Here is a 24,976-nt window from a genome sequence, read left to right as displayed (position 1 = left end):
ACTGTCTCCATTTAAAACCAGATTTTTTTTCTTCAAGACAGGCAATAAACTAATACACTTAAGGCATATTTTTCTTACTCAGAACTATCATTCCTACAGACCCTCTTTTCAGGTAAAAATTTTTAAATGCATTTTCTACCAGTTTCCATCTAAGGAAGTACATTATTTCTGATCTTGTCCAGATAAGAAACCCTGTCATTGACAAAGAGATATTAAAAAATTCATTTTTTTACATTTAAGGACCTCTTTCATATGAGAAGCACATCTGTGGGAGACTTTTGGCAGCATACCCTGCTGCAGAGCGAGCACCCCCCAAGCTTCATTTTTTTTTTTAAGATTTTATTTCTTTGTTTGACAGAGAGAGGGCACAAGCAGGGGGAGCAGCAGAGGGATAAGCAGACTCCCCGCTGAGCAGGGAGCCCAACACGGAACTCGATCCCAGGACCCCGGGATCATGACCTGGGCCAAAGGCGGACGCTTCACCGACGGAGCCACTGGTGTCCTTTAAGCTTCATTTCTAATGAATTCTTGGTGACTTTTCTTGCTCTCCTGTTTGACATCCTCTCAGGGCTTCTCCCCTTTGGAAGGCCTGGGGGGTGGGCCATTCTAGAAGCATCTGTTCTCATCTATTTTTTCAACATCTTCCTTGCCTCCTGAACAGAAATAGTTCCTGTGCTCCAAGTACTGTCCAGAATTGGAAGACACGTTTTGAAAACTTCACCTTGTGAGATAGAAACTAAGAGAAATCTTCCAAGAAATAAGATTGGCCATTAGCAGAAATGACATGACTTGCTAATGTGTGACTCATCACATTGGATTGTTTCCCAAATCTCAACCGAGGACAAGAATGAAGGACTCCTCAATCTAATCTTATCAGAGGATTTGGGTGTATTTCCTCAGTGTTACAAGAGACGTACCAAACTAAGATTCTAAGATGAAATTAGGTTTACTGAGTATTTGTGCTCCTAATACATTCTTGGGGTACTCTCCCACACAGATTCATACATTGCCACATTTAATCTTTAATGCAATCTCTTGAGGAAATAAAGTATCCATTTCATCACTAAGGAAAATGGCATCTAAAAAAACTTAGAATCTAAGTGATTGTTAGTCCGTACTGGTGTGGGGTCTGGAAAAAGGAGAGTCACAGAACAATAATTTATAACGGTTTCCTCAGCTAGTATATCTGACCATCAGAAATGGTACCTCAGGAGTTTTCCAAAAGTGAGAGACAGAGAGAAAGCGCTAATGCGAGAGCGAGGATTGGGCTGTGGTCTCCAGCCCAGCCTGCGCTGACACCCCCCACCCCCCAGGCCCTCACAGCTGCAGGTAGAGGTGACCAGACCAGGTGCACACCTTCAGAGCCCCTTACAAGCAACAGAAGACATCACCCTCTCTGAACCAGCAGCACAAAGCTGGTCTCCGGCCTCTCTGGATAGAAGCAGAAGAAAACCGTGTGGCTAATGGGACAGGGACGAAGGCAAGTTCCTGTGAGTCCAGACGTCCCGATGATGAAGGGCGGAGCTGTGGGTTGTGACATGTCATCTGGACTATGGAGTGCCCCGGGTGACTCTTACCTATTCCTCTTTTTTTCTTCCGTTGCTCAATTATCTATTGTTATATAATGAATCACTCCCCCCCCCAATACTTAGCAACTTAAAACAACAAATATATTACTTCACACAGCTTTGGAAGGTCAGGAAACAGAGTGGTTCAGCTGTGTGGTCTGGTTCAGGGTCTCTCAAGAAGAGTCAAGCTGTCCGCAGGGGCTATGGCCACCTGAGGCTTGACTGGGGCTGGACAGGGTTCACTCCCTTGGCTACTGGTAGTTCCTCACAGACTGCTGGAGAAGGCACGGGTTTCCTATCATGTGGCCTCTCCACAGGGCTGCCCGAGTGTCCTCCCTCCCGCGGCACGTCCGCAGCACCGCGGCCGCAGCACCCTTGATTCGACGATTGGGGAGAAGGACGAGGCAAAGACAGGTTAGCTTGTGAAAGAGAGCGCGGGTGCAGGGGACGATCGCCACGAGTGATCGCTCCGAACAGCGGCAACCTCGCGTATTTATTGGCAACAATCGATCAAGGGAGTGATCCGTATGACATTCTAGTGAATAGCAGTGCATCACCGGGAAGGTCACGGGATGGTGGTGCATCATAATCATGGGGAAGGTCATGGGATGGTGGTGCATCATGGGGAAGGTCAGGGGATCAGGTGATGTAGCGTTTAGCAAGTGGGGCCTATTCTTAAACATGTTTCTAGGGGCCCCGCGGGCCATCATCAAGCCAAGGGCAATCAGATTTCAGCAATGTTCTGCCCCAAAACAGCTGGGCATTTCCAACTGGCGGGCAGGCCAGGCATTTCCGGTTGCTGGGCGAGCCGGGCATTCCCGACCGCTTGACTCTTGACTTTCACAGTGAAGCCCACAAGGTCACCAGAAACATGCCTTCCTATTATATCCCTAACATAAGTCTTCCACCAGTGGCGGCTGCGCCTCCCAACGTGGCAGCCAGGGTCCCCCAGAGCAAGTGGCCTGAGAGAGAGAGAACAAGCAGGAAGTGCTACCTCCGGTGACCGAGTCTCTAAAGTAGCTCTCCATAACTCTGACTTCAGCTGTTGGCTTCGTGCAATTCCCGACAACCAGTACCTAAATCCAGCCCCAACTCGAGGGGAGACGAATTAGGTAGGTTCCATTTTCTGAAGGTAAGAGTATCAAAGAATTTTTGAGCATGTCCTAAAACCACCTTTTCTATGTCCAAACTTAGCCTTCAAATAGAATATATCCTCACTGATCCATGAACTCCCAATCCCAGATGGCCTTTCTGAGGAGCTAAAAAGCCTAACAAGCTCCTTCTGCCCTGGCCTTTTCACTTACAGGAAAACAGGCTTTCCTGCCCCTAGGTTTTTGTTTGGTTTTTTGTTTTGTTTTAAACTAATTCTCCTTTATTTTCCTACAGCCACTGGAGGCTCATCAGATCTTCTGCCATCCTAGGGTTTACTGAAAGAATTCTAAACTGATCAACCAGCTTTACCCCCTAATGCTTGGATACTTTTGGAAAAGATAAACTTTTCTAGAGCTAGTGAGGGTGTCATGATGGGCCCTGTCTAGACCCCAGCTGTTGTCCATTCCACACACAAAAGGATATGTAAAGACACTTTGGAAGCTGGAAAGCTTTATGTAATTGTCAGTGTTTTGTCTGCTCACCAATGGGAATCAAAAGAGTGGTGACGGAGAGCATCTAGGATGAAAGGTGTGATGCACTCAGGGGCCACCTGCGGCTCAGGGGATCTATCTTGTGTCTAAAAGATGGCAAATTAGCTGTACATTCATTCAACCAGAACGAGCACCTGCTGCATATCAGGCTTTCACTGCTCTACGGATAGGGCAGTAACAGAATGAGAAAAATCTTGGCCTTAGGACATGTAAGTTCTATGGGGAGAAAAAGTGGGGCAACATTTATTTGACTTTTAGAACTTACGTTCATATGGGATTTGAGGAGGACACTTCTGCAGTGTCCTGTGAGGAATGGTGATAGGGTGGAATAGGGGTCTTACCACCCCAATGGTCTCACTGAGGCTCGTCCCCCAGGGAAGTCACCATTACGTCAGGTGATGGGCGGCCAGGCCTCAGCAGACTCTCCAACACCAGGCTCCTGGAAGCCTGCAAACAAGCAGGGGGCCAATTTGCTGATTTTACAGTATCCTTAGAATGGGTGTGAAAGAGAATAAACGTTTCAGAGCCTTATCCCATAGTTACCAGATGTTAGTGCTAAGCACTGAGAAAGTCAATTCTCATGATAAAAATGGTCTGAACACTAGCTCATTTTATTGGTAAAGAGATACAATTGCAGCCAAATTCCAGCTTTTTGTTCTTTTTTGGAGTTGTATGAAAGACCTCGAGTGTAAGAAAATCCTGCTAGATCCTACAGCCAGCTCTACGGAACAATTAAAACGTTCAGGCGGCTCTTCCCTGCGCCCTGGATACGTGCGGAGCACAACACAGAACTCTGCTCCCAGATAGTTCTGACCGGAGGTGGGGGTGGAGGTGCCAGGATCTATGCTCTGAATCTTACTTTACCTGGTGGTAAAGTCCCTTTCTAGTGTTTGCTTATTTCTTTACATCTGAATTACTCAAGGGACCAAGGGGGACGGTCTCTGCGGCCTTTGAACATTAGCTGCCCATCAAGCAGTGTGCAGTGGCGGCGAGGAGCACAGGCGAGCCCTTCCTCACACCAACTTTGCATAAAGGGAATGAAATGCTGTAGTCGCTACTTAAGGTGCTGGGATCCCTGGGATCCCGCCCCCACCTCTTACACCCCCCCCCCCAAGCTCGGACTTAACACCCAACCCGGCGGTACAACAGCCACTCTCAGTGAAAACGGAAGTGGCTCTGAAAAGAGCCTTTGGGAGGGAAAAAGCAAACGCTTCGGAAGGACGGGTTACGCCCTCTCCCCGCGGATGCGGCGCGCCAGCTGGATGTCCTTGGGCATGATGGTGACGCGCTTGGCGTGGATGGCGCACAGGTTGGTGTCCTCGAAGAGCCCCACCAGGTAGGCCTCGCACGCCTCCTGCAGCGCCATGACGGCCGAGCTCTGGAAGCGCAGGTCGGTCTTGAAGTCCTGCGCGATCTCGCGCACCAGCCGCTGGAACGGCAGCTTGCGGATCAGCAGCTCGGTGGACTTCTGGTAGCGCCGGATCTCGCGCAGGGCCACCGTGCCGGGCCGGTAGCGGTGCGGCTTCTTGACGCCGCCGGTGGCAGGCGCGCTCTTGCGGGCCGCCTTGGTGGCCAGCTGCTTGCGCGGGGCCTTGCCGCCTGTCGACTTGCGCGCCGTCTGCTTCGTGCGAGCCATAACGAAACGCTCGTGCTGCGAAAACTAGCAACTGCCGAGTTCGTGCCGGGACCAGACTTTATAGTCATGATCCCGTCCTGATTGGTCAGAGCCGTCGCAGGAGTAACTTCATTGGTTCTCAATCCAATCCTCGTTTGTGCCCTACGATCTCCGAAAAGGTTTTGTTGTCTATGCTATTGGTTTTATTTTTATTTCCTATTTTTACAGGAAAAAATTATAGCTGTACTCCATCTTGTCTAGGTTTACTGTTTTCAACCAAAACGTTAACCAGTAAAAGGTTATCGGACTTAGAATCTGTGGAACTCAGCACCTAAAATGTCCTTTAAAAAGGCAGTTTCATTTCAGCTCTTTCCCCCTTTTCATATAATATGGAGGAAAAAATCACACCAGAATAATGTGCTGGTTAGTCTAAGAAAAGTTGCGTTTCATAACAGCATCAAGATCTGCTTCTGCTGACTGTGCCGAGACCCAGAACAGAGACAGCGTTAAAACAAGAGGGGCACAGAGGCCGCCTGAACACCAAAACTTGACTTCGCCCTGCGTGGTGCGGGGAGGGGAGCTTGATGTGTTAGACTAAATACCAGCGAGCGGCTGACAGCGTTAACTTATTTTGATGCAATCAAGTGGCTGATTGGACTATTTTATATGTAAATCGCGCTAAATTTAATCAGCAGGTATGGAGTGATAAGATTTACAGTGACCAGTAATCAGAGCTTTTCTCTAGGAGTAGCTCTGGAAAGCGTTAGGAAGCTTTTCGCTGACCAATGAACCATCAGGTTCCACTGGTGATAAAGACCGAGGGACAACAGATTTGATTAGTGTATTTGCTGGGACAGAAATTTTTTTAAATTACCCATAACAGCGTACGTGGGGAGGGGACAATGAAAGTGGCTTAGTATTTTTATAATTGAGCAGACTGTATTGTAATGGCCTTTGCCAGAATTGGCTCAATCAAAAGGGAGACCAGTTATTTCGTTTTCCTTACACTTAGGTTATTTGTGGTTAAGTTTCAGTAGACGGTGCTCAGTTCTTCCTCAGAAAAGGTGGGTGGCTCTGAAAAGAGCCTTTGGTCTTAGAAACTGATATCTGAATTGACATCTTACTTGCCCTTGGCCTTGTGGTGGCTCTCGGTCTTCTTGGGCAGCAGCACGGCCTGGATGTTGGGCAGGACGCCGCCCTGCGCGATGGTGACTTTGCCCAGCAGCTTGTTGAGCTCCTCGTCGTTGCGGATGGCCAGCTGCAGGTGGCGCGGGATGATGCGCGTCTTCTTGTTGTCGCGGGCCGCGTTGCCCGCCAGCTCCAGGATCTCGGCCGTCAGGTACTCCAGCACGGCCGCCAGGTACACGGGCGCGCCGGCCCCGACCCGCTCCGAATAGTTGCCTTTGCGGAGCAGACGGTGCACACGGCCCACCGGGAACTGGAGGCCGGCCCGCGAGGAGCGCGTCTTGGCCTTGGCGCGAGCCTTGCCGCCCTGTTTGCCGCGTCCGGACATCACGACCTTAACTGCACTGAAAGTAGGTACCGAAGCCAAAGCCCAAGCCTGGCACTTTTTATAACCCCTGAGCGCGCGAAAAAGAAGGTTTTGCATTGGTTACGTTTGGGGCTTTATATTAACCAATGAAAGTGCGACTTTGGGATCCTTGCATTCTGATTGGGCAGAACTAACGTCTGACGTTGCCCTTAATAGTCACCAATCAGATACAGGACTGTAACTTACACCTTATTTGCATAAGGGCTTCTATATAAAAGGGACAAGTTGCTTTTTTTCTTCACGCTATTACTCTTTTTTTTCCTGAGGGCTTCGGTGTTGTGTCCACCATGCCTGAGCCAGCGAAGTCCGCGCCCGCCCCGAAGAAGGGCTCCAAGAAGGCGGTGACCAAGGCGCAGAAGAAGGACGGCAAGAAGCGCAAGCGCAGCCGCAAGGAGAGCTACTCGGTGTACGTGTACAAGGTGCTGAAGCAGGTGCACCCCGACACCGGGATCTCGTCCAAGGCCATGGGCATCATGAACTCGTTCGTCAACGACATCTTCGAGCGCATCGCGGGCGAGGCGTCGCGCCTGGCGCATTACAACAAGCGCTCGACCATCACGTCCAGGGAGATCCAGACGGCCGTGCGCCTGCTGCTGCCCGGGGAGCTGGCCAAGCACGCCGTGTCCGAGGGCACCAAGGCCGTCACCAAGTACACCAGCTCCAAGTGAGTGCGCTCCGAGGCACAATCAACCCCAAAGGCTCTTTTCAGAGCCACTACACTTTCACGGAAAACAGCTGGTGCATTTTGCCTATAGTCTACTGGCGTCTAGAAGTGGGGCTAGGTTGGAAGAGGGGTGACATCTGGGGAAAAGGCTAAAACGTTGGGTAAGCATTTGGGATCACTGCCGGGCTAATTTAGTGTGGGATCTTTGGCGCCTTTTGAAAGAAGCTTTCAGTTCCGCGCTCTGCTGCAACCGCCGAAATTCCGCCTTCGGTTACATTTTATCAACCAAGCCCGTGTCGTTACGCCTTGGGGATTGGCGGCAGACCTCGCCAATTCGCCGTGCGATTTGGTGGAGAGCACTTCCATGTGTTTATCGTCCCTGAACTCGGCATCTTACTTATCCCCTCCTTTTTTTCTTTGCTCTTTTCGACATTGATTTCCCCCCTCCCCCCCGAGACCCTCAGAGCGGCGGGCTAGGACGCATTGCCCTCTACTGCCATCTTGTGGCAGGAAGTGGCGGCAGCCAAGAAATTGCTTTTTTTAGATGCGGTTGAAAGGCTTTCTTCCAAAGTTCAACTTCCCAAGAACAACGGAGAGCTGGGGTAGGTAGAGTTACTATTACTATTTCTATCTCCCTTTAACCACTGGATTTAACTGAGTTTCTCCCATAGTCAGCCGTGCACATACAGGGAGAGCCAGACAACGCGAAGTCCTGGGGAGTATTCCCATCTGGTCAAAGATGTCAAAAATACATTACGTGTGTGTAAATATATATGTATTTGTAGATACATATGTATGCATGTGTGTGTGTGTGTGTGTGTGTGTGTGTAAAAAATCAAAATATTCAGCAACCTATAACAAATTTTTGAAAAAACCCTTTTCTCTATTTCTGGTCCTCAAAGTATAAATACTGTAAACACCTGACAAAACACTCATACCCTTGATTTTGGGGGGCTGCTCCTTGAAGACAGACTTGTCAGGATTTAGGAATATGATTACGTGTCACGAAGTTGCACTTTCTTTACCAAACAGGTCAGTATAAACTTGGTAACCTCGGTCATTTTGCAGGTCCCTCTCTGCCACCTTAAATATGTGTGTTTCCCCCAAAGTCTGACTCTTGCTCTTTGCAGGTAGAGTTTTTCTTCTGTCAGTCTTTCTTTGACACTTCTCTGCCTAACCAAGTCCAAACATCCTATTAAAATGCTTGCATTCATTTTCTGGTGTTGCCACAAAATACCATTTATTTGGGTGGTTTAAACAACATGTATTTATTTTCTCAGGGTTCTGGGGGCTACAAGTGCAAGACCAAGGTGAGAGCAGCCTCAGCTTCCCTCCTGGGCTTGCGCTGGAGTCCTCACGTGGCCCTTTTCTCTGTGTTTGCACCCTCTGGAGTCTCCCTCTTCTTGTAAAAACATCGGTCCTACTGGATTAGGACCCTCCTTATGACTTCATGTAACCTTTATTACCTCTTAAAGGCCTGTGTCTAAATACAGTCACACTGGGGTTAGGGCACAAATATGTGAATTTTGAGAGAACACAATTCAATCCATAACAGCACATAAGGCCATTTTCCATGCTTTGCTCTCAACCTTCTATTCCGAATTGTCTTTCATAAAATAGCTACATTTAGCTTAAGCTGCAGCTAAAGAGACAGTTGTGCTGTCCCCCAAACCAGAGGTTAAAAGTCAAACGCTCACAAAGGCCCAGCCCATAAGAGCAAAACTGGCTGGATACTAGAAACCAGGCCTCAGCTCCACAAAGAAAGGTGCTCTTTGCTAGTCTGCTTGAAGCACGTGGACTTCTGACACGAAATTTCATTTTCCCGGTTTTAATAGCATAATTTAATAGCTGTGAGACAACTGCAGCACAAGGATGTTGGAAAATGCCAGCTAGCATCTGCCATGAAGGGGACCAGCTGGAACAGGAGAGACCCGAAGAAAACAAGGCCTATGCGATGGGTTTCACCTCATCCTTGCCCTGTGGGGCCTCAAGCCCTGGACAGTGAGGCTTTCCATTTTTCAAGGGGATATACATTTTAATATGGAATATTCTAGATTTTCAGTTTGGCAACTACTAAAAAATGTATAACATGGTACAGACTAAACAAAAAATGTCTGCATGCTTCAGCAAACACCTACGCTCACAGCTGGAGATCTCTGGGTATTAACGGAGATTTCTGTGCCCATAACAAGCTGTCCCATGTACTTCCCCTGCCACCAAAGCCCAGATCTCATGCCCAGACCTCCCCAGCTTCCTAAGTCCTTCCCTGAAAAGATTCTGTTCCCTTGGCAGCTCTGGGCAGAGACCGGTCTTGCACACAGCAGGCGTCCACCAGCTACTTTGTACCATTTAAGTAAATGGATAAAGACGTGAGCTAAAAGAAAAAATTTAAATTCGTCAAGCTACTACTAGCAATGAAATGGAAGTGATGAAAGGTATTTGGAGCTGTTTATTATGGATTTAATAGTTACCTAGATAAATACACCCCTTCCTCTCTAATTATGTGACATTTGTCTTCTCGTGATATAGTCTCCTTTACCTACTTTTCTTTGGTCCAGTCTCAACATTTTCTCCGTTTTCCGTTGGTGATTGTCCCCATCTCTCCTGTCTCATCATGAAGGAAAGGAAAAAGACTGTGGAGACCACAAGAATCTTAAACTAAGTTCCACTCTTCCCTTCCTGCTGTGACTGCCTTCTGCAAGTGGCCCACCACTGCTCCCTGAACCCAGCCTATTTCTTTCTCTTTTAGCCCCTTGTTTTCTACTGTCTATTTAAATGAGACACAGACTCTCACATTCCGTCTAAATTAACTATCTAGTGAATCACTGATTTTATTTTTAATTTTACCTTCATGCATATGAAAGAAATAAGAACCAAATTGTCTTCTGATTGAACAAAGAAATATCACAAAGGTAAAGGTCTTGAGAGAAAAAAGGAGGCTCCAGTTAGCACCTTATAATGAGGGCAACGCATTTTTAAAGACAAAGACACCAGAAACCAATACTGCACTGTATGTTAACTAAGTAAAATTTAAATTAAAAAAGAAAACTTAAACAACAAATAAAGAGAAAGACAATCATTTGCCCACTTAGAATTTAAATGTGACTTTCAGAGGTCACAGTAGCAACTTGAAGTCAGTCGACATGTTTGAAAATCCTTCATCAGAAGTATCAGTGCTCAGGTCCAGGATCTCTTAGCAGCTGCGAAGGGATTTCTCCGGTACGCACTATAAAAGGTCTGTGTTTTCAAGGCTAAAGGCTGGCATTCCACCAGTTGGTACCTCCCGATAAAAGCGGCCTGAGAATGAAATGTTGCCATGGAGAAGTAAAAAGGGAAACGGGGATTATTAATAAAAGAGGGGTGAGTCTTCAGAATGGATTACCAACTACTTGGAAGTGGATGAGGGGACAGCAGGGCGGCCTCTCACTGGTGCCCTGCGGGGCGGGAGGCGGCCTCCAGGTGACGTGATGTGCGGAGCGGCACAGCTTTGATCGCCTTTAAATCACTAGGTTATTTTACAACCTGACAGAGATAGAACGTAAGTTGTAGATATTAATAAAGTGCAAATGATTGCAGGTGATGACTGTGGAAAGGAAGGTCTCAGTTTCTTGTCCTCCAAAGCTCATCGAACAGGCACTGAGCTCTGCAAGCGGAATATAGCTCCACGCAAGGAGCTTCTAGGCCTCTCTGAATTCTGTGGCTTGGAAATCCCAATAGTCAGCATCCATACTGGACGCCGATCCGAAGCCGAGTGAGGACCACCAGCGAAGGAGAATACTCTGAGCGGCTCGAGCTCTACCCACACTCCCCCCAGCTGCAACTGCTGCCCCTTGCAGATAAAAATTATTCGTTGAACAGCAACAAGAAGGGGAGAGATGCACATCAAATTTATGTAGAGTTGCCCTGAGAAAGACACTAGGATTGGGGCTGCCGTTAAAAGAGTGCTTCAGTTTCTGTGCGCTTTTTTTCCCTTTAAATATAAAAGAGGTTCTAGTGAATATGCCATAATGTTAAATAACAGATCAATTTTGTGTGCGCACCTCTGTATTCTTCCATAATTTTTTAAAAGGTAAAAGAAGGTGGAGAAAATTGTCCAATCCTGGTGTTAGAAATAACACATTTACCAAATCGCCCCACCTAACACGTGCCAGGTAGTGTTCTAGCTACCACAGCGACCACAGCGGCAAAACAGACGAAAAAAAAAAAGTCTGTTCTTGTGAATTTACATTCCGGGGGGAGAGAATGTACACTATCAAATATACCGTCTACCAGGTAGTGGTGAGTGCTAAGGAGGGAAGCAGAGCCGGGATGGGGGCGGGGCGGGGGGGGGGGGAGACTTGGGAAAGTGGCTACTTTAAATCTCCAAAGTGCCCTTGACGGAATCTCTGAAACCGCACTGGCTCTGTTCGGTTCTTTTGAACTCCGCACTTACGGTCTTGTTTACAGTGCGGTAGTGGGTAGCGAGGGCGACCTTTCCGCTAACGGGTTAAAATTAACCCTCTGCTCTCCGACAGGGGCACCTGACATTGCTAGGGTTAGAGGGCTCTGACTGGTGGATTATTTTCGTCCAGAAGTTACCAAAGTTTTGGTTAGAAACGCAGGGCAGACAGGATTCAAAGACTGCTGTAAATGCGTCCAATTTGGCGGCGGGGGCGGGGGGTGGGGGTGGGAAAACAAAGCGAAAAAACGTGTGGCCAGTTAGCAGAGGATGGTTTCGATCCATCGACCTCTGGGTTATGGGCCCAGCACGCTTCCGCTGCGCCACTCTGCTGAGCACGACGAAACGTCTCCAAGTAATCCCTTTATTGTTTATCTTCCTCTGAAGGCTACGGCCTTTGCCCCAACACTTTTTTCTCCTCAAAGCCCACATGCCAGTGTCACCCACGCTTCCAACAAGAGACTGAGCCCAGAGCGCACTGATTCCACATCTTCCAAAGCAGAAAACTCCACGTCCCTGTCGGGGCAGCAGCCGCCAGCCCGGCCCGCCGACCGCCGCGGAAGCGACGCTGCGTCTCGTCTTCGAGTCCCAGAACGGATGAGCAGGCTCAAAAACGGAACGTGGAAGGAACCCTACTACGACACGAGGGCAACTTCAAAATGATCTGGAAGGACTGAAAGGAAAAAAAAAAAAAAAGGAAAAAAGATACAACAGCCGTTGCATTGGCCGGGAATCGAACCCGGGCCTCCCGCGTGGCAGGCGAGAATTCTACCACTGAACCACCAATGCCCGCTGAGAAAAACTTCCGCGCCGGAGCTAGAAAAGGTTTAACACGCTGTTTTTCTCGCTAACGCATTTTTTTTGTTTTGTTTTAGTTCATTTTCCGCTCTTATTGACTAAAATCTTGTAATGCTCCTTCTTCCTCACTTTTTCGGAAAACCTCACTTTCGTGGCAAATCCCGTGACCCGGAGGACAGCCGGGTGGGGGCGACGCGGTGGGACCCGAGGGCACGCGGCGGGGACAGCGGGGTGGAATTCTCGCGGACGCGGTGGGGACAGCCGGGTGGGACCCTCGGGGACCGCGCACGGAGGCGCCCAGCAGCGCTCTCTGCTGGCGGCCCCGGAGAAAAGCAAGGCAGGAAGTAAGGCAGGCTTCGGTTGCCATGGTTATGCAGGTGGCACCGGAAACTCCCTGCAGTCAAAGTGAGCACACAGAGATCTCAATGACGGGTAATTTTCAAAACAAAAAACAAAACAGGTACAATCATAACTCTCCTAGGAATATGAAAATAAACTCCTTTTTTAGCCCCTTAGTGAAATAACTGCTGAGATGTTACTACCAGGTCAGAGGAGAATTCAAAGGGATGCCATGTACAGATCAGGGATATTGATGTGAATGTGTAAATAGGGTCACAACTGGCTTTTCCGCGGTGGGAGTGGGTAGGGGGGAGTTAACTGAGGAGGAGGAAAATGTCCCATCCGGAGACAATTAATTTGCATGTCTATAGACATGAATTATTCTCTATTGCTATCAGTTACCTACAATTTAGAGTTGTAAAATAGCTCCCACTGGACCAGAATCAGATGGCACAGAAGGGTGTGCCGAAATCTTCCTTTGAAGCACAGATTTTCCTGCAGTGTTTTTCTTTTTCAGGGAAATGTGCCAACTCTGAGGACAAACATAAGGGCCATACTCGGAAGTTAAACACACCTTTAAAGTCTCACCACTGCTCAAAGCCAAGAGTCTGCTGTTTCTGGCCATCTCCCTTAAAGTCAGGGAGGGGGCTTCACATGTGGGCTCTCAGATCCCTGGAAGAACCCGGTGAAAGACCTGCATGTTCTCCCTAGAAGCCTGTCCACACCCGCCTGCACTTACAACTGATTTCAGGTAGAGGCCGAGGATGGGACCCTGGGGTTCTCCCTCTTCTACCTGGAAGGATGGTTTGGTTTTGTTAAAGATTTTACCCATTGAAGAGAGAGCGAGCATGGGGGGGGGGGCGGTGAGAGGGAGAAGCAGACTCCCCGCTGAGCAGGGATCCCCCCGCGGACTCGATCCTGAGACTCGGGGACCATGACTCGAGCCTAAGGCAGTCGCTCAACCAACCGAGTACGGTCTTTCTTAAGGACCAGCCCTCTCATTCATTCATTCCCATCCCCACGGTCTCCAGGAACCACGGCCTCCCCTTCAGTCCGTGCTCAGGGGCCCAGCTCAGATGGGGGCAGGGAGGCAGGGAGGATGTGTAACTAGGTACCGATAACCCTGAATTCCTTCGGATCATGCCCAAGCCCCGACCTGCGGTTACGCGCGCGCGCACACACACACACACACACGCACACCCCTCACCTGTTCCTTCTCCCCTGCAAGTCACCCCTCTCTCATCTCCTCAGTCTCTCCCCTCGTCGGGAGGGTCCTTCACCCAGAAACCCTACGTCCTCCCACACCGAGGCCTTTCCTGGACACCGCACACGACACAGGGCCACCCTCCCTCGAAGAACGCGCACACTCGACCCTCGTTCTTGCTTGTGTTTTCCTCACACACTGGGTTCCTTGGGACACGCCGTTCGTTTCCCTGTATCTTCTGTCCGCTTACGGGACGGGATGCCCCCAACGGAGACTTGGGGCGTTCGGCTCACGGCTCTATCCCCGCTCCGAGGCCGCGCGGGCCGCCGCCAGATGCCCGGGGAACACCGACCCCCGCCCGGCGCTTCCCGGGGGCCGCTGCCTCGTCACGCGGCTCCCGGCTCTGCAAACGGACAGTGGTCCCCCTCAGGTCTCCCAGGGCCTGTCAGCCGGGGCTCTCAAGCCCCGCGGCTGGCCGTCGCCTGCGGGCTCCTCACACAGCCGGGCCCCAAGCTCCAGAGCTGCCAGTCCAGCGGATCGGGGCGACCCGAGCTTCGCAGCAGGTGCTGGGCGGCGCCACACCAAGAGACTCACACTGGGCCGGCCCCACCGCCCGGCGCCGCGGCTCCGGAGAGCCAGGCCTAGGCCGCCCCCCGCCGGGCTGCACTGTCCTCGGTCCCAGGGGCACGTACTCCTGCTGCCCCAGTCCGCCCGAAAACGGAAGGACGGCTCGTCTGGCTGGTCCCGGGCAGGAGCCAGGGTGCAGCTGCGGCCGTGCGCGCCTTTCCCTCCCGGGCGCATCCCTTCCTTGGCGGCCTCATCATCGGAATGACCAAGACCCACGCCCAGGAGAAAAACGATTTACTCTCATAGTACACGAGCCCCCTAAAAATATGAGACTCAACCAAATGACCAAAGCGGGCAGCCTTTATACCTTTCAGGCGAAGAAATACGTGTGTGCGGAACCGACAAAACAGCACACACCGCCTTATGATGAACCCGGTTTTCTCTCGACCCCCACTGACACTGTAGAGGCGGAAAATCACTTTCCCTCCATCCTTCATTGCTCTCGGCTGAGGATCCCCCCCCCAATATAAAAGAGATGAACAAAAAGCAAGCCAATTTAATAACAGGTATACCTCCTGTCTACACAGGAGAGAGCCGTACTTGGGAAAACGCCCCAGAATGGCCCAAACCACTTCCGCCAAAGATGATGGGGTGACGGTGGGCAAGACGCACTGATGGGAAGTTACCCGGCAAAGCACAGGAAGGTCGTTAACACACACTTAAGTCTGGCGCCTCCCCCACCCCACAGAATTTCTAGTGATTTAGAGTCTTCATTCTCTTCCTGGTGTAGACAGGGCGTCCCCCTTACAAATGGACATTTCTCTACTAAAGTAAATTGCTTTTACAAAAGGGTACCTTCTACTCTGTTTTTAGAGCTTCTGAGTCTGCTTTTCCTTAAAAAAAAAATCAGCTTATTTTGGTGTGGATTATTCTGCTATGCCTCAAATATGGTTTTCTTTCTAGCAGCCCTAAATTCCCTGTTTCTGGTGCTAAACCTGGTACAGAGAGGGCACCTCTCACATCGGACTTACCTCCTGTTGTCAGGGAGACAAGGAGGGTCAGACTATCCTTCCTGCACCAGCTGGTTCTCAAGAAGCTTTAACTACAAAACAAAACAAAACAAAACCAGCGTGTCACAGTGGCGTATGTTGGGGTGGCACACGCTGTCCCCCTTCACGTCACCCCCACAGACTGAGGAAAGGCTATCTGGAAACCGGAATTAGTCTGGACTCCTCACTTCCTCTTACAGGCCACGTCTAATGGCTCAGTAAACAGTTCCAGCTCTTGCTTCAAAATATACCATTAAAAAGAAAACTACAGGCCCCAAATAGTGTCACTTGGGCTTCATACCTGACCGACTGCAGTTTTGACCTCCCCCAGAAATGCAGTCTTACCCAGTCTGGAATTTTCTAGTCTCCACCACTGAGGTGGTCTGCCCCCCAGGCCTCTGCATCCCGGACTGCAAAGCAAAGAACGCAATCTGCAGGATAAAACCCTTTACTTTTCCCCCTAAGGGAAATGACCTTGCCTGGGACAATCTTTTCTTTTCTTTTGCTGATAACGTACTTATCCCACCCTCCCTCCTGTAAAAGCCTCGGGTTTTGTCCACCTCTCCAGAGTTCCCCTCTACCTCTTTTGGTAGGGTGCTGTCCACTCCATGAATTATAATAATATATAATAAAGCCAATTAGATTGTTCACCACAGGCCCCAAATGGCATCACTGAGGTTACAGCCCCAAATCAGGAAACCAAGACTTAATCCCGGATCTAACTGCAGTTTCATGCTCCAGGAATGTGACCTTTGACCAGTCAACACGGGATTTCCTGGTCAGTTACTATAGACCCCTTCGCTCCCCTTCGGAGGGCGGCCTTGCCTAAACAATGCATTCCTTGCTAATAAATTCCTTTCTGCTTTTTTTAATGCCCTCTCTGCCTTTAAAAACCGTTAATTTTCTTTTCATTTAGATTTTAGTTATACAGTGCAATATTGGTTTCTGGAGTAGCATTTAGTCATCCCTCACTTACACACAACACCCAGTGCCCATCACAAGTGCCCTCCTCAATACCCATCCCCCATCTAGCCCATCCCCCACCTGCCTCCCTCCAGCAACCCTCAGTTTGTTCTCTATCGTTAAGAGTCTTTTATGGCTTGCTTCCCTTTCTCCTTTCCCGCCCTCCTTTCCACATGTTCATCGTTTTGCTTACTTAAATTGCGCATATGAGTGAAATCATATGGTATTTGTCTTTCTCTGACTCACTTATTTCGCTTGGCGTCATACACTTTGACTCCAACCACATGGTTGCAAATGGCAAGATTTCATTCTTTTTGATGACTAATCTCCCATCTTTTTCCAGTCATCAGTCGATGGACATCTGGGCTCTCTCCATAGTTTGGCTATTGTAGATAATGCTGCTATAAACATCGGGGTGCAGGTACTCCTTTGAATCTGTATGTTTGTATCCTTTGGGTAAATACTCAGTAGTGTAATTGCTGGGTCATAGGGTAGCTCTATTTTCAACTTTTCCAGAACCCTCCATACTGTTTTCCAGAGTGGCTGCACCAGCTTGCACTCCCACCAACAGTGTAAGGGGTTCCCCTTTCTCTGCATCCTCGCCAACATCTGTTGCTTCTTGTGTTGTTAGTTTTAGCTATTCTGACAGGTGTGAGTGATGAGGGAACGGAAGGCAAGCTGAGGACAAAGCAGAAGCTGACACCCCACAACCCTCCCCACCACGGGATGTATGTGATATTCCTCAGGCACTCCTGACTGCCCTAAAGGACAAAGAAACAGTTAACCTATAGATACCACAATCCTGCAAGACTTGAGTCTCCCTCAGTTTACAAATGTCTTAGCAGTTTACAAGAACAAAGCTATCAGTAACCTAGCTTCCAGAAGGGAATATACGTAGACACAGTTAAATTTCCTTACTGCCTGCAGCCCATTGACAAGTCGTTGAAACAGGCAGAGTGACATTCCTCTAGGAACTCAGCTGCCTTGATGTTAATACTTGTTAAGGGCCAAAGGCAGTCCTAGCCTGACCCCCTCCCCTCCACCAAGATCCTGTAAGTCTACTTTAACGTATAAAAATTCCTTTGGGAACTTTCTTTATCTCTAACACCCCCCCAAGATACGCGTTGGCAATCACCCCCAAGCATATGGCCCACCGATATACATCTGAAGGGTCTCATGACTCAGGTTTTATTAGACGTAATAAATGACCTTTTCCCAACAGTAGCTAACTCCCTCAAGGTCCTGGAAACCATACTTCCAAAATTCCTTAGAGACTTACCCTATCCCTAACCCCTCCCAACTTAAGAATATATAATGGGCCACTCCTCATGACCCCGGTGCTGCTCTTTCTGCCCAGGGGTCCTATCCCCGTGCTTTAATAAACCACTATTTTGCACCAAAGATGCCTCAAGAATCTTTCTTGGTCGTTGGCTCCAGACTTCACCCCACTGAACCTCACCTATATTCCACAACCTCATCATGAGGGTATCTCATCATAGTTTTGATGTGTATTTCCCTGATGATCAGTGATGTTGAACATCTTTTCAAATGTGTCTGTAAGACATCTGGATGTCTTCTTTGGGGAAGTGTCTATTCGTGTCCTCCACTCATTTCTTAACTGGATTATTTTTTGGGGGGGTTCAGTTTTATAAGTTCTTTATATTTTTTGGATACTAACCCTTTATCAGGTATGTCATTTGCAAATATCTTCTCTCATTCCACAGGTTGCCTTTTAGTTTTGTTGATTGTTTCCTTCGCTGTGTAGAAGTTTGTTTTGTTTTGTTTTAATCTTGATGAAGTCCCAATAGTTCATTTTTACTTTTGAAAAACCCTTTCTTTAATTTAGCTCGGTGGAGCTTCCCTCTACCTGCTAGATGGGATGCTGCCCAATTCATGAATCATTTAATAAGGCCAATCAGATCTTCAAATGTATTCAGCTGAATTTTTATCATTTAACAGTACCCAGAATGTCACCACTGCTCACCACCTCTAGCATTACACTCTGGTCCACACTACCAGCATCTCTTACCTAAATTATTGCAAATGCTGATAATTGCTCTCCCTGCTTCTGCCCTGTTTGTGTTATAGTCCATCATGTCCCTCCTCTATTCAAACCCTCTTACCCACCATAAAAAACAAATCTTACAGTGACCCATCCTTCCTGTAGGGGAGGAAACTTTTCCTCTACCCTCTTAGGTTCAGTAGCTAGGATGTGTCAATTAAAGACATTAACGGGAGAAAGACATTAACAGGAGAAAAGGCATACAGATCTTACTTTCAACTTTATGTGCATGGGGACACCACGGAAAAGAAATGAAAAATCCAAGGAAGCAGTTAGATTTGCAAGCTGATATTCCATTTTAATGAAGGGTGAAAAATTGTGCAGAAATGACCTGACAGAGGAAAGAAGGGTTTGGCTTCTGGGAGCAGTGAATTGTGGGAAGGAAATGCATGGGGAAATTGATAGAAGATAAGGGCTATGTTAGTAAAGTTCGTGCAGAGTCATCCTGGTGTGGACTTTCCATCTGCCTCATGGCCATAAAATTCCCTCAGAGAAGGGATTTCTGGCAGTCCTCATTTCTCAGAATTTTCTGCTTTTAGTCAGATAAGGGAGATCCAAGAAGGCTTCTTTCTGCCTCTTTTGAGTCTCAGTTGCCTTCAGCGCAAAATAACCCATATGCTAATCTGGCATGTTTTGGGGTGACATGTTCTGATCCCCTTCATACCTCCACCTCTGTCTCCCACCCCTCTCTCCCCTACTCACTTCACCAAGGTCTCACCGCTGTCCTACAGGTAGGAAAGGAAAAATACTTTTCTCCTGCTAACCTTAAAAATATAACTGCCAGTTATTTTACCAGCAAAAATGGGTTCACTTAGCAATAGTTAGAGACTTGCAACCTGGGACAGTCAAAGCCATAGGTGAAGGAGAAGAACACCCTTTTGTAGAAGGTCAGGGGAATTTGGGGAGGCTGTTGTCCATTGGAGCAACCTGAGATTTCAAACTGTACTGGCTTTTCATTGGCTGAGTTGAGATAGTCTCTCACTGGACTGTTAGAGATCCGAGGAAGGAAGGCTTTTTTCCTCCTGCTGGGGTAGTAAAGTCATCTGCAAGATCTAGGCCTTTCTGTTGCGTCTGAAAGGACAGGGAGCGTTGGTCGTGAGAGCTCCCTCTGCTGGCCTTCCGACGCCATTCTTAAAGACATTTCCTTTTATTAATTTTCATAGCTTCTACCCTTCTAGGTTCTCGGCTGAGACACACCTGTATAAAGAAACAGATTAACAGGAGAAAAACAAACAAGCATAATAACATGGATACCTCCTGGATACTTGGGAGAGACCCAGGAAAACTCCCCAAAATGGCTCAAATAAATACCTTAAATACCTCTCCAGCGAGAGACAAAAGAGGGACTGTTGGGAACTGGGAAGGAAGCCAGTTATGGGAGATTTGTCAGGCAAAGTAAACAAGGGTATGGTTGTTATGCAGAGTTAAGTCTGTGCCTTCTCCACTAATAAATGTGTCTAGAGATTGGGTCATCCCCCTCTTCAAAGTACAGGGAGGGTATATGACTTTACAGGACAACTTCTTGCCTCCTGGGGATCTAGGGAGCGTCTGCCAACCCGCCTGCAAGTCTCCCCATTCTAGCAGGACTCCAGAGACTAGAGACCAAGGAGCAAGGCTGGGCATGAGAAAGGTGCCTCTGTCACTCTTACCGGGATAATCCAGTGAGAATCAGGTCTGTTATAAAAACCCGGAGGAAATGTTTGCCGCCTCTCCTCTAGGAGAGAGAGCCACGGGCTCAAAGATGGAAGACAGTGCCCTTACGGGGTGAGGAGCCTCAGCTAAGGAGGGAAGCTGATGGAGAGGGAAGTGAAAATCCCAGAGCTCAGGGAATATGCATCTTTGGTCTCAAAATTCCCAAGACCCTTGACCAGTGGTGACATTCAAACCTTTGTCCCTGTGAAAGGATTTTGATCTAAAACAGAACTGGAGGGTATGAAACGGAGACTCTCCCGCATGCACCTTTAGAAGAAGGGAACTTAAGACCCTAGACACTGATTTCCTGCAAGTGCCTGCTGTATAGAGCTCCAAGACTTACCTCCTGGCCAATAGACAGCCATCAGGAACCTCGCCCCTGGGTGCCTGGGTCGTGAGGTCGGTTAAGCACCCGACTCTTAGTTTTGGCTCAGGTCTGATCTCAGGATCGTGCTGGACATGGAGCCTGCTTGGGATTCTCTCTCTCCCTCTGCTGCTCCTCCCCCAGCCCCCTCCATGCTCTTTCTCTCTCCAATAAACACACAAAATCTTAACAACAACAACAACAACAACAACAACAACAAAAGACTGCTGTGGGGGCCAAGGGCAGGCTGCCCCGAGATGGGCAAATTTGTCATATTGATTATTTTATTTTTTATTACTTTTTAAATAAAAACATTTTTATTTTTATATTAAAAAAATTTAATTATTTGACAGAGAGACAGAAGTAGCGAGAAAGCAAGAGTGGGGAGGAGAGGGAGAAGCAGGCTCGCCAACACTGGGCTCGATCCCAGGACCCCCAGATCATGACCTGAGCCGAAGGCAGATGCTTCACTGACTGAGCCACCAAGGTGCCCCATACTGATTATTTTAAATAAAAATTACTTAACAGTCTGTGCAAGAAGGGCACTCTGCCCGTCTGACCGTCCTCCGTCCCTTGAAAGCAGGAACTATCTCCCAGAAAGTTACCCTCCCTGTACCAGCAGGTAGCCTTCTCAGCAGAGGTGGGGAATTAGGGCCAAGAAGGCTGTATAAACAGTCCTTCTTACTTCTCACTAATTACGACGGAGCCCAGATTCTGTTTAGAATCCCTCACGACTTGAAGTTCCCAAAGTTAAGCTTTCTTTGTCCTGTCAAATCCTCACAGACTTACTGTCTCTCTGTCTAAAATATATAAACGCTGCCTGCCTCGGCCATTTCTTCAGGGCTTAATTCATTCTCAGCTGGACCTCCGTGTGCACATAATACCTCCCTCGAAAGGTGATTCCTAAAACCCGACCAGTCTGGAAGGGAGGCACCGCTGTCACAGGAACTGTATTCATCCGTCCTACTAGAAAATGCACTTGCCAAGAACTTCTACGAACTCAAAGATGACAGCCACACTAGATTAAAAGGGACACCAAACCGAGAGAAACCGGTCATCCTATGGAAGTCAAGATAAAATCAAAAGGTGGAAGCCGTAAGTAAGTGGGTGAAACTGAGCACAGCTCAGTGCAGAGGTGCTCACCCCATCACGTACACAGGCTCGTAGGAGTATGAGCGGAGCGAGGCCCATAGCGTCTCCCCTGGGACCATCCTGCCAGCAACGTACCTAATTATCGGCTTCATTGCTGGCTTCGGCTCCAGGACTCAGCTTGGAAGAGGCCTCTTGACGAATCAGCGAGGGCACAGGGGCGTTCACATGGGCAGCATACGCTGCGCCGATGCAGTACATTCCGTCGAGTGTTTAAAGGGGAGTCACCGGCGGCCTGGCTGGCCCAGCTGGAAGAGTGTGTGACTCACTCTCAGAGTTGTGAGCTCGAGCCCTGTGTGGGGTGTCGAGGTTATTAAATAAATAAAACTTAAAACAATAAATAGGTAAAGTCACGCACAGGGCATAGTTTGCCCCATAATAGTTAGTATTCCTACTGATGGGTAAAAACAAAGCAGACTTTAGCGTGATCTAAGACATTACACCATGAGCACGCGGTGAACCCTTCTGGCGACGTGGGGAAATAGAAACATATCTAAAACAGAGATTCGATTACACAATCTACCTAATGCCTTTCCTCTTCAAATTCTGTTTTAGGGATTCCTATAGTTAAGTCACATTTTTCATAACCATTTTTGTTAATGACCAAAGGAACAAAAGCAGACGGAGAGAAAATGGTAGACAGAGACCGGTGTTTGGGAGAAAGTCACGTGCAAGCAGTTAAGCGCGTTCTTGTGGCTTCCAGGAAAGGGCTGAGCAGAAGCTCCACGGGGGACAAACTGGGATGGCTCGAGGGGGTAAACGTCTCTGTGGAGGTAGAGATTTCAAGCACTGGAGGGCAGCTGGACTACACGGCTTGTGAGATCCCTTCCAGTCCGGTCAGTCTATGCTGTGTCCGCAGCCACGAAAGGGGGATTTGGTGTAAGAAGTAACTTCCCGAAGATGACATCTGTGACATGTGGACTATGTTAATAAAGGTCGCAGTGGAGAAGTCAACTGTATTTCCTTCCTGGGCTGACACAAGGAATCACCAGAACCCCGGGGGCTTAAAATAACAGAGGCTGATGATCTCACAATTCTGAAGATCAGAGTCTGAGATCAGGGGTCCGTAAGGTCATCGCCCTCTGGAAGCTGTGGGGTCAGGGAGGAGATCCGCTCCTCGTTCTTTTTGTTTCCAGGAGCTGCTGGCATGGCTTGGTACGCCTCCTCGACTTGTCACGCCACTGCCCGCGCTCCCAGGTTCATATTTCCTCCTCCTCCTCCGTGTGGCCTGGTCCACTCTCCCTCTGCCTCTGTCTCTTAGAAGGACACCCAGGTAATCCAAGATAAATACCGCTCTCAAGATTCTCGACTTCAGCACATCGTTTGTCAGAGAAGGTCACATTCACGGGTTCCAGGCGTTAGGAGGTGAACCTATCTTTCCGGAGTCATCATTCAACCCACGACAGCATCCATACCATTCAGGGCCATGTAGCCAAAAACCCCTGAAGAAAGAAGAATAACATTAACTTTGGGAATTTTTTTTTAGATTCTTAATCGAATGAACAAGAATCCAACTTTATTCCTGCCTCTGCCTAACACCATCACTATTTATTGCCATTAGAATTTTTAAACTAGATACATTTTCCTGTTTGCAACAATAGAAGATAGATTATGTAATTTTTTGATACATGCACTTAATTGACCAGTGGGCAAAAATTGGTGGAGAAATGAAACTCTTTTGTGCAGATATGAGCAATTCGTATACTCAATATAGTTTTTAAAAGATGAATGAACATTAGAACCATATAGGTAGTAATCAGAAAGACAATTGAATTTGTGTATTTGTGTGTAATTTAAATATAGATGTAATCACACTTATGTCCATTGTTCACATTAAATGTAACAATCATATTACCACAAATACACGTGCTTACTCAGTAGACAGTACGCTCTGACGGCCGGTCATTCTTAGTGCTGTGGCTCCCTGGAAGGGGAGCAGGTAAAGAAAATGCAAATCCACTGTTTGAGGTCCTTTTCTGGGAGAGGGCCTGGAAGGGGAGGAAAATTCTTCTCTACCCTCAAGGTCTTGCAGCTGGACTAAGAATTAAATCGACAGGAGGCAGATTAACAAAAGAAAAAAAAAAAACCCAAAGTTTTATTACGTGCACATAGAGGCCCAATTATGAAATTGAGCCCTGAAGAAATGGCCGAGGCAGGCAGTGTTTATATATTTTAGACAGAGAGACAGTAAGTCTGTGAGGATTTGACAGGACAAAGAAAGCTTAACTTTGGGAACTTCAAGTCGTGAGGGATTCTAAACAGAATCTGGGCTCCGTCGTAATTAGTGAGAAGTAAGAAGGACTGTTTATACAGCCTTCTTGGCCCTAATTCCCCACCTCTGCTGAGAAGGTTGCCCGTCTACCTGCTGGTACAGGGAGGGTAACTTTCTGGGAGATAGTTCCTGCTTTCAAGGGACGGAGGACGGTCAGACGGGCAGAGTGTCCTTCTTGCACAGACTGTTTAGTAATTTTTATTTAAAGTAACCAACGTGACAAAGTGGCCTGTCTGGGGCAGGGGTCCTCCGCTTGCCGTTCACAGCGCTGTTCTAGTCTCATAGTGCACCTCTTCCAAGCTGAGTCCTGGAGCCGAAGCCAGCAATGAAGCCGATAATTAGGTACGTTGCTGGCAGGATGGTCCCAGGGGAGACGCTATGGGCCTCGCTCTGCTCGTACTCCTACGAGCCTGTGTACGTGATGGGGTGAGCACCTCTGCACTGAGCTGTGCTCAGTTTCACCCACTTACTTACGGCTTCCACCTTTTAATTTTATCTTGACTTCCATAGGATGACCGGTTTCTCTCGGTTTGGTGTCCCTCTTAATCTAGTGTGGCTGTCATCTTTGAGTTCGTAGAAGTTCTTGGCAAGTGCATGTTCTAGTAGGACGGATGAATACAGTTCCTGTGACAGCGGTGCCTCCCTTCCAGACTGGTTGGGTTTTAGGAGTCACCTTTCGAGGGAGGTTTGACAAGCAGATAGTGTAGAGGCCACTTTTGGACAATAGGCATGGACGACAGAAACCTGAGCAAAGCACAAGGGCCCACAGTGACCGTGGAGCTGAACGCAAACAGGCTCGTTAAGCAACCCGCCTGGAAATAGCCGTCAGCCCCAACTAACCGACGGGCTACTTACGACTAGGCACCGTTACCAAAAAGGGGGAAATTCCATAGGTACCCCAGACCTCCTCACTCTGCCCTGTGAGTGTGGGTCCTCACTGCTGCCTCAGGCAGAGTCTCTCCTTTGCTGTCCTGCCCACGGTGCCCTCGCAGGGTGTTCAGTAAACTTCTATCGTTCATTCTGCCCTGGCTGAATTC

The 24,976-nt window shown here is 48.3% G+C and overlaps 3 protein-coding genes and 2 non-coding genes across 5 annotated transcripts; 1 reads left to right on the top strand and 4 right to left on the bottom strand.

Moving 5' to 3' along the window:
• Nucleotides 1–4,383: 4,383 nt before the first annotated feature.
• Nucleotides 4,384–4,949, bottom strand: LOC148107290 (histone H3.1). Its single transcript, XM_087858016.1, has one exon. The coding sequence runs from the start codon at nucleotides 4,845–4,847 to the stop codon at nucleotides 4,437–4,439; it is 411 nt and encodes a 136-aa protein (XP_087714142.1). The 5' UTR covers nucleotides 4,848–4,949; the 3' UTR covers nucleotides 4,384–4,436.
• A 923-nt stretch (nucleotides 4,950–5,872) lies between these two features.
• LOC123794128 (histone H2A type 1-D) lies at nucleotides 5,873–6,360 on the bottom strand. The gene has a single exon (XM_045800344.2). It carries the CDS (start codon nucleotides 6,337–6,339, stop codon nucleotides 5,947–5,949), a length of 393 nt encoding a protein of 130 aa, XP_045656300.2. The 5' UTR covers nucleotides 6,340–6,360; the 3' UTR covers nucleotides 5,873–5,946.
• Nucleotides 6,361–6,637: 277 nt separating this feature from the next.
• LOC123794127 (histone H2B type 1-C/E/F/G/I) lies at nucleotides 6,638–8,434 on the top strand. Its single transcript, XM_045800343.2, has one exon. The coding sequence runs from the start codon at nucleotides 6,666–6,668 to the stop codon at nucleotides 7,044–7,046; it is 381 nt and encodes a 126-aa protein (XP_045656299.1). The 5' UTR covers nucleotides 6,638–6,665; the 3' UTR covers nucleotides 7,047–8,434.
• A 3,307-nt stretch (nucleotides 8,435–11,741) lies between these two features.
• On the bottom strand, nucleotides 11,742–11,813 carry TRNAM-CAU (transfer RNA methionine (anticodon CAU)). Its single transcript has one exon. It is a non-coding gene; the product is annotated as a tRNA-Met (tRNA).
• A 385-nt stretch (nucleotides 11,814–12,198) lies between these two features.
• Nucleotides 12,199–12,269, bottom strand: TRNAG-GCC (transfer RNA glycine (anticodon GCC)). The gene has a single exon. It is a non-coding gene; the product is annotated as a tRNA-Gly (tRNA).
• Nucleotides 12,270–24,976: the final 12,707 nt, after the last annotated feature.

Source organism: Ursus americanus, chromosome 32 (assembly GCF_024610735.1).
Source record: "Ursus americanus isolate L20-20 chromosome 32, mUrsAme1.1.p, whole genome shotgun sequence".
NCBI lineage: Eukaryota > Metazoa > Chordata > Mammalia > Carnivora > Ursidae > Ursus > Ursus americanus.
Note: the sequence above shows the minus strand (reverse complement) of the source record. Positions and strands in the feature narration are given on the sequence as shown.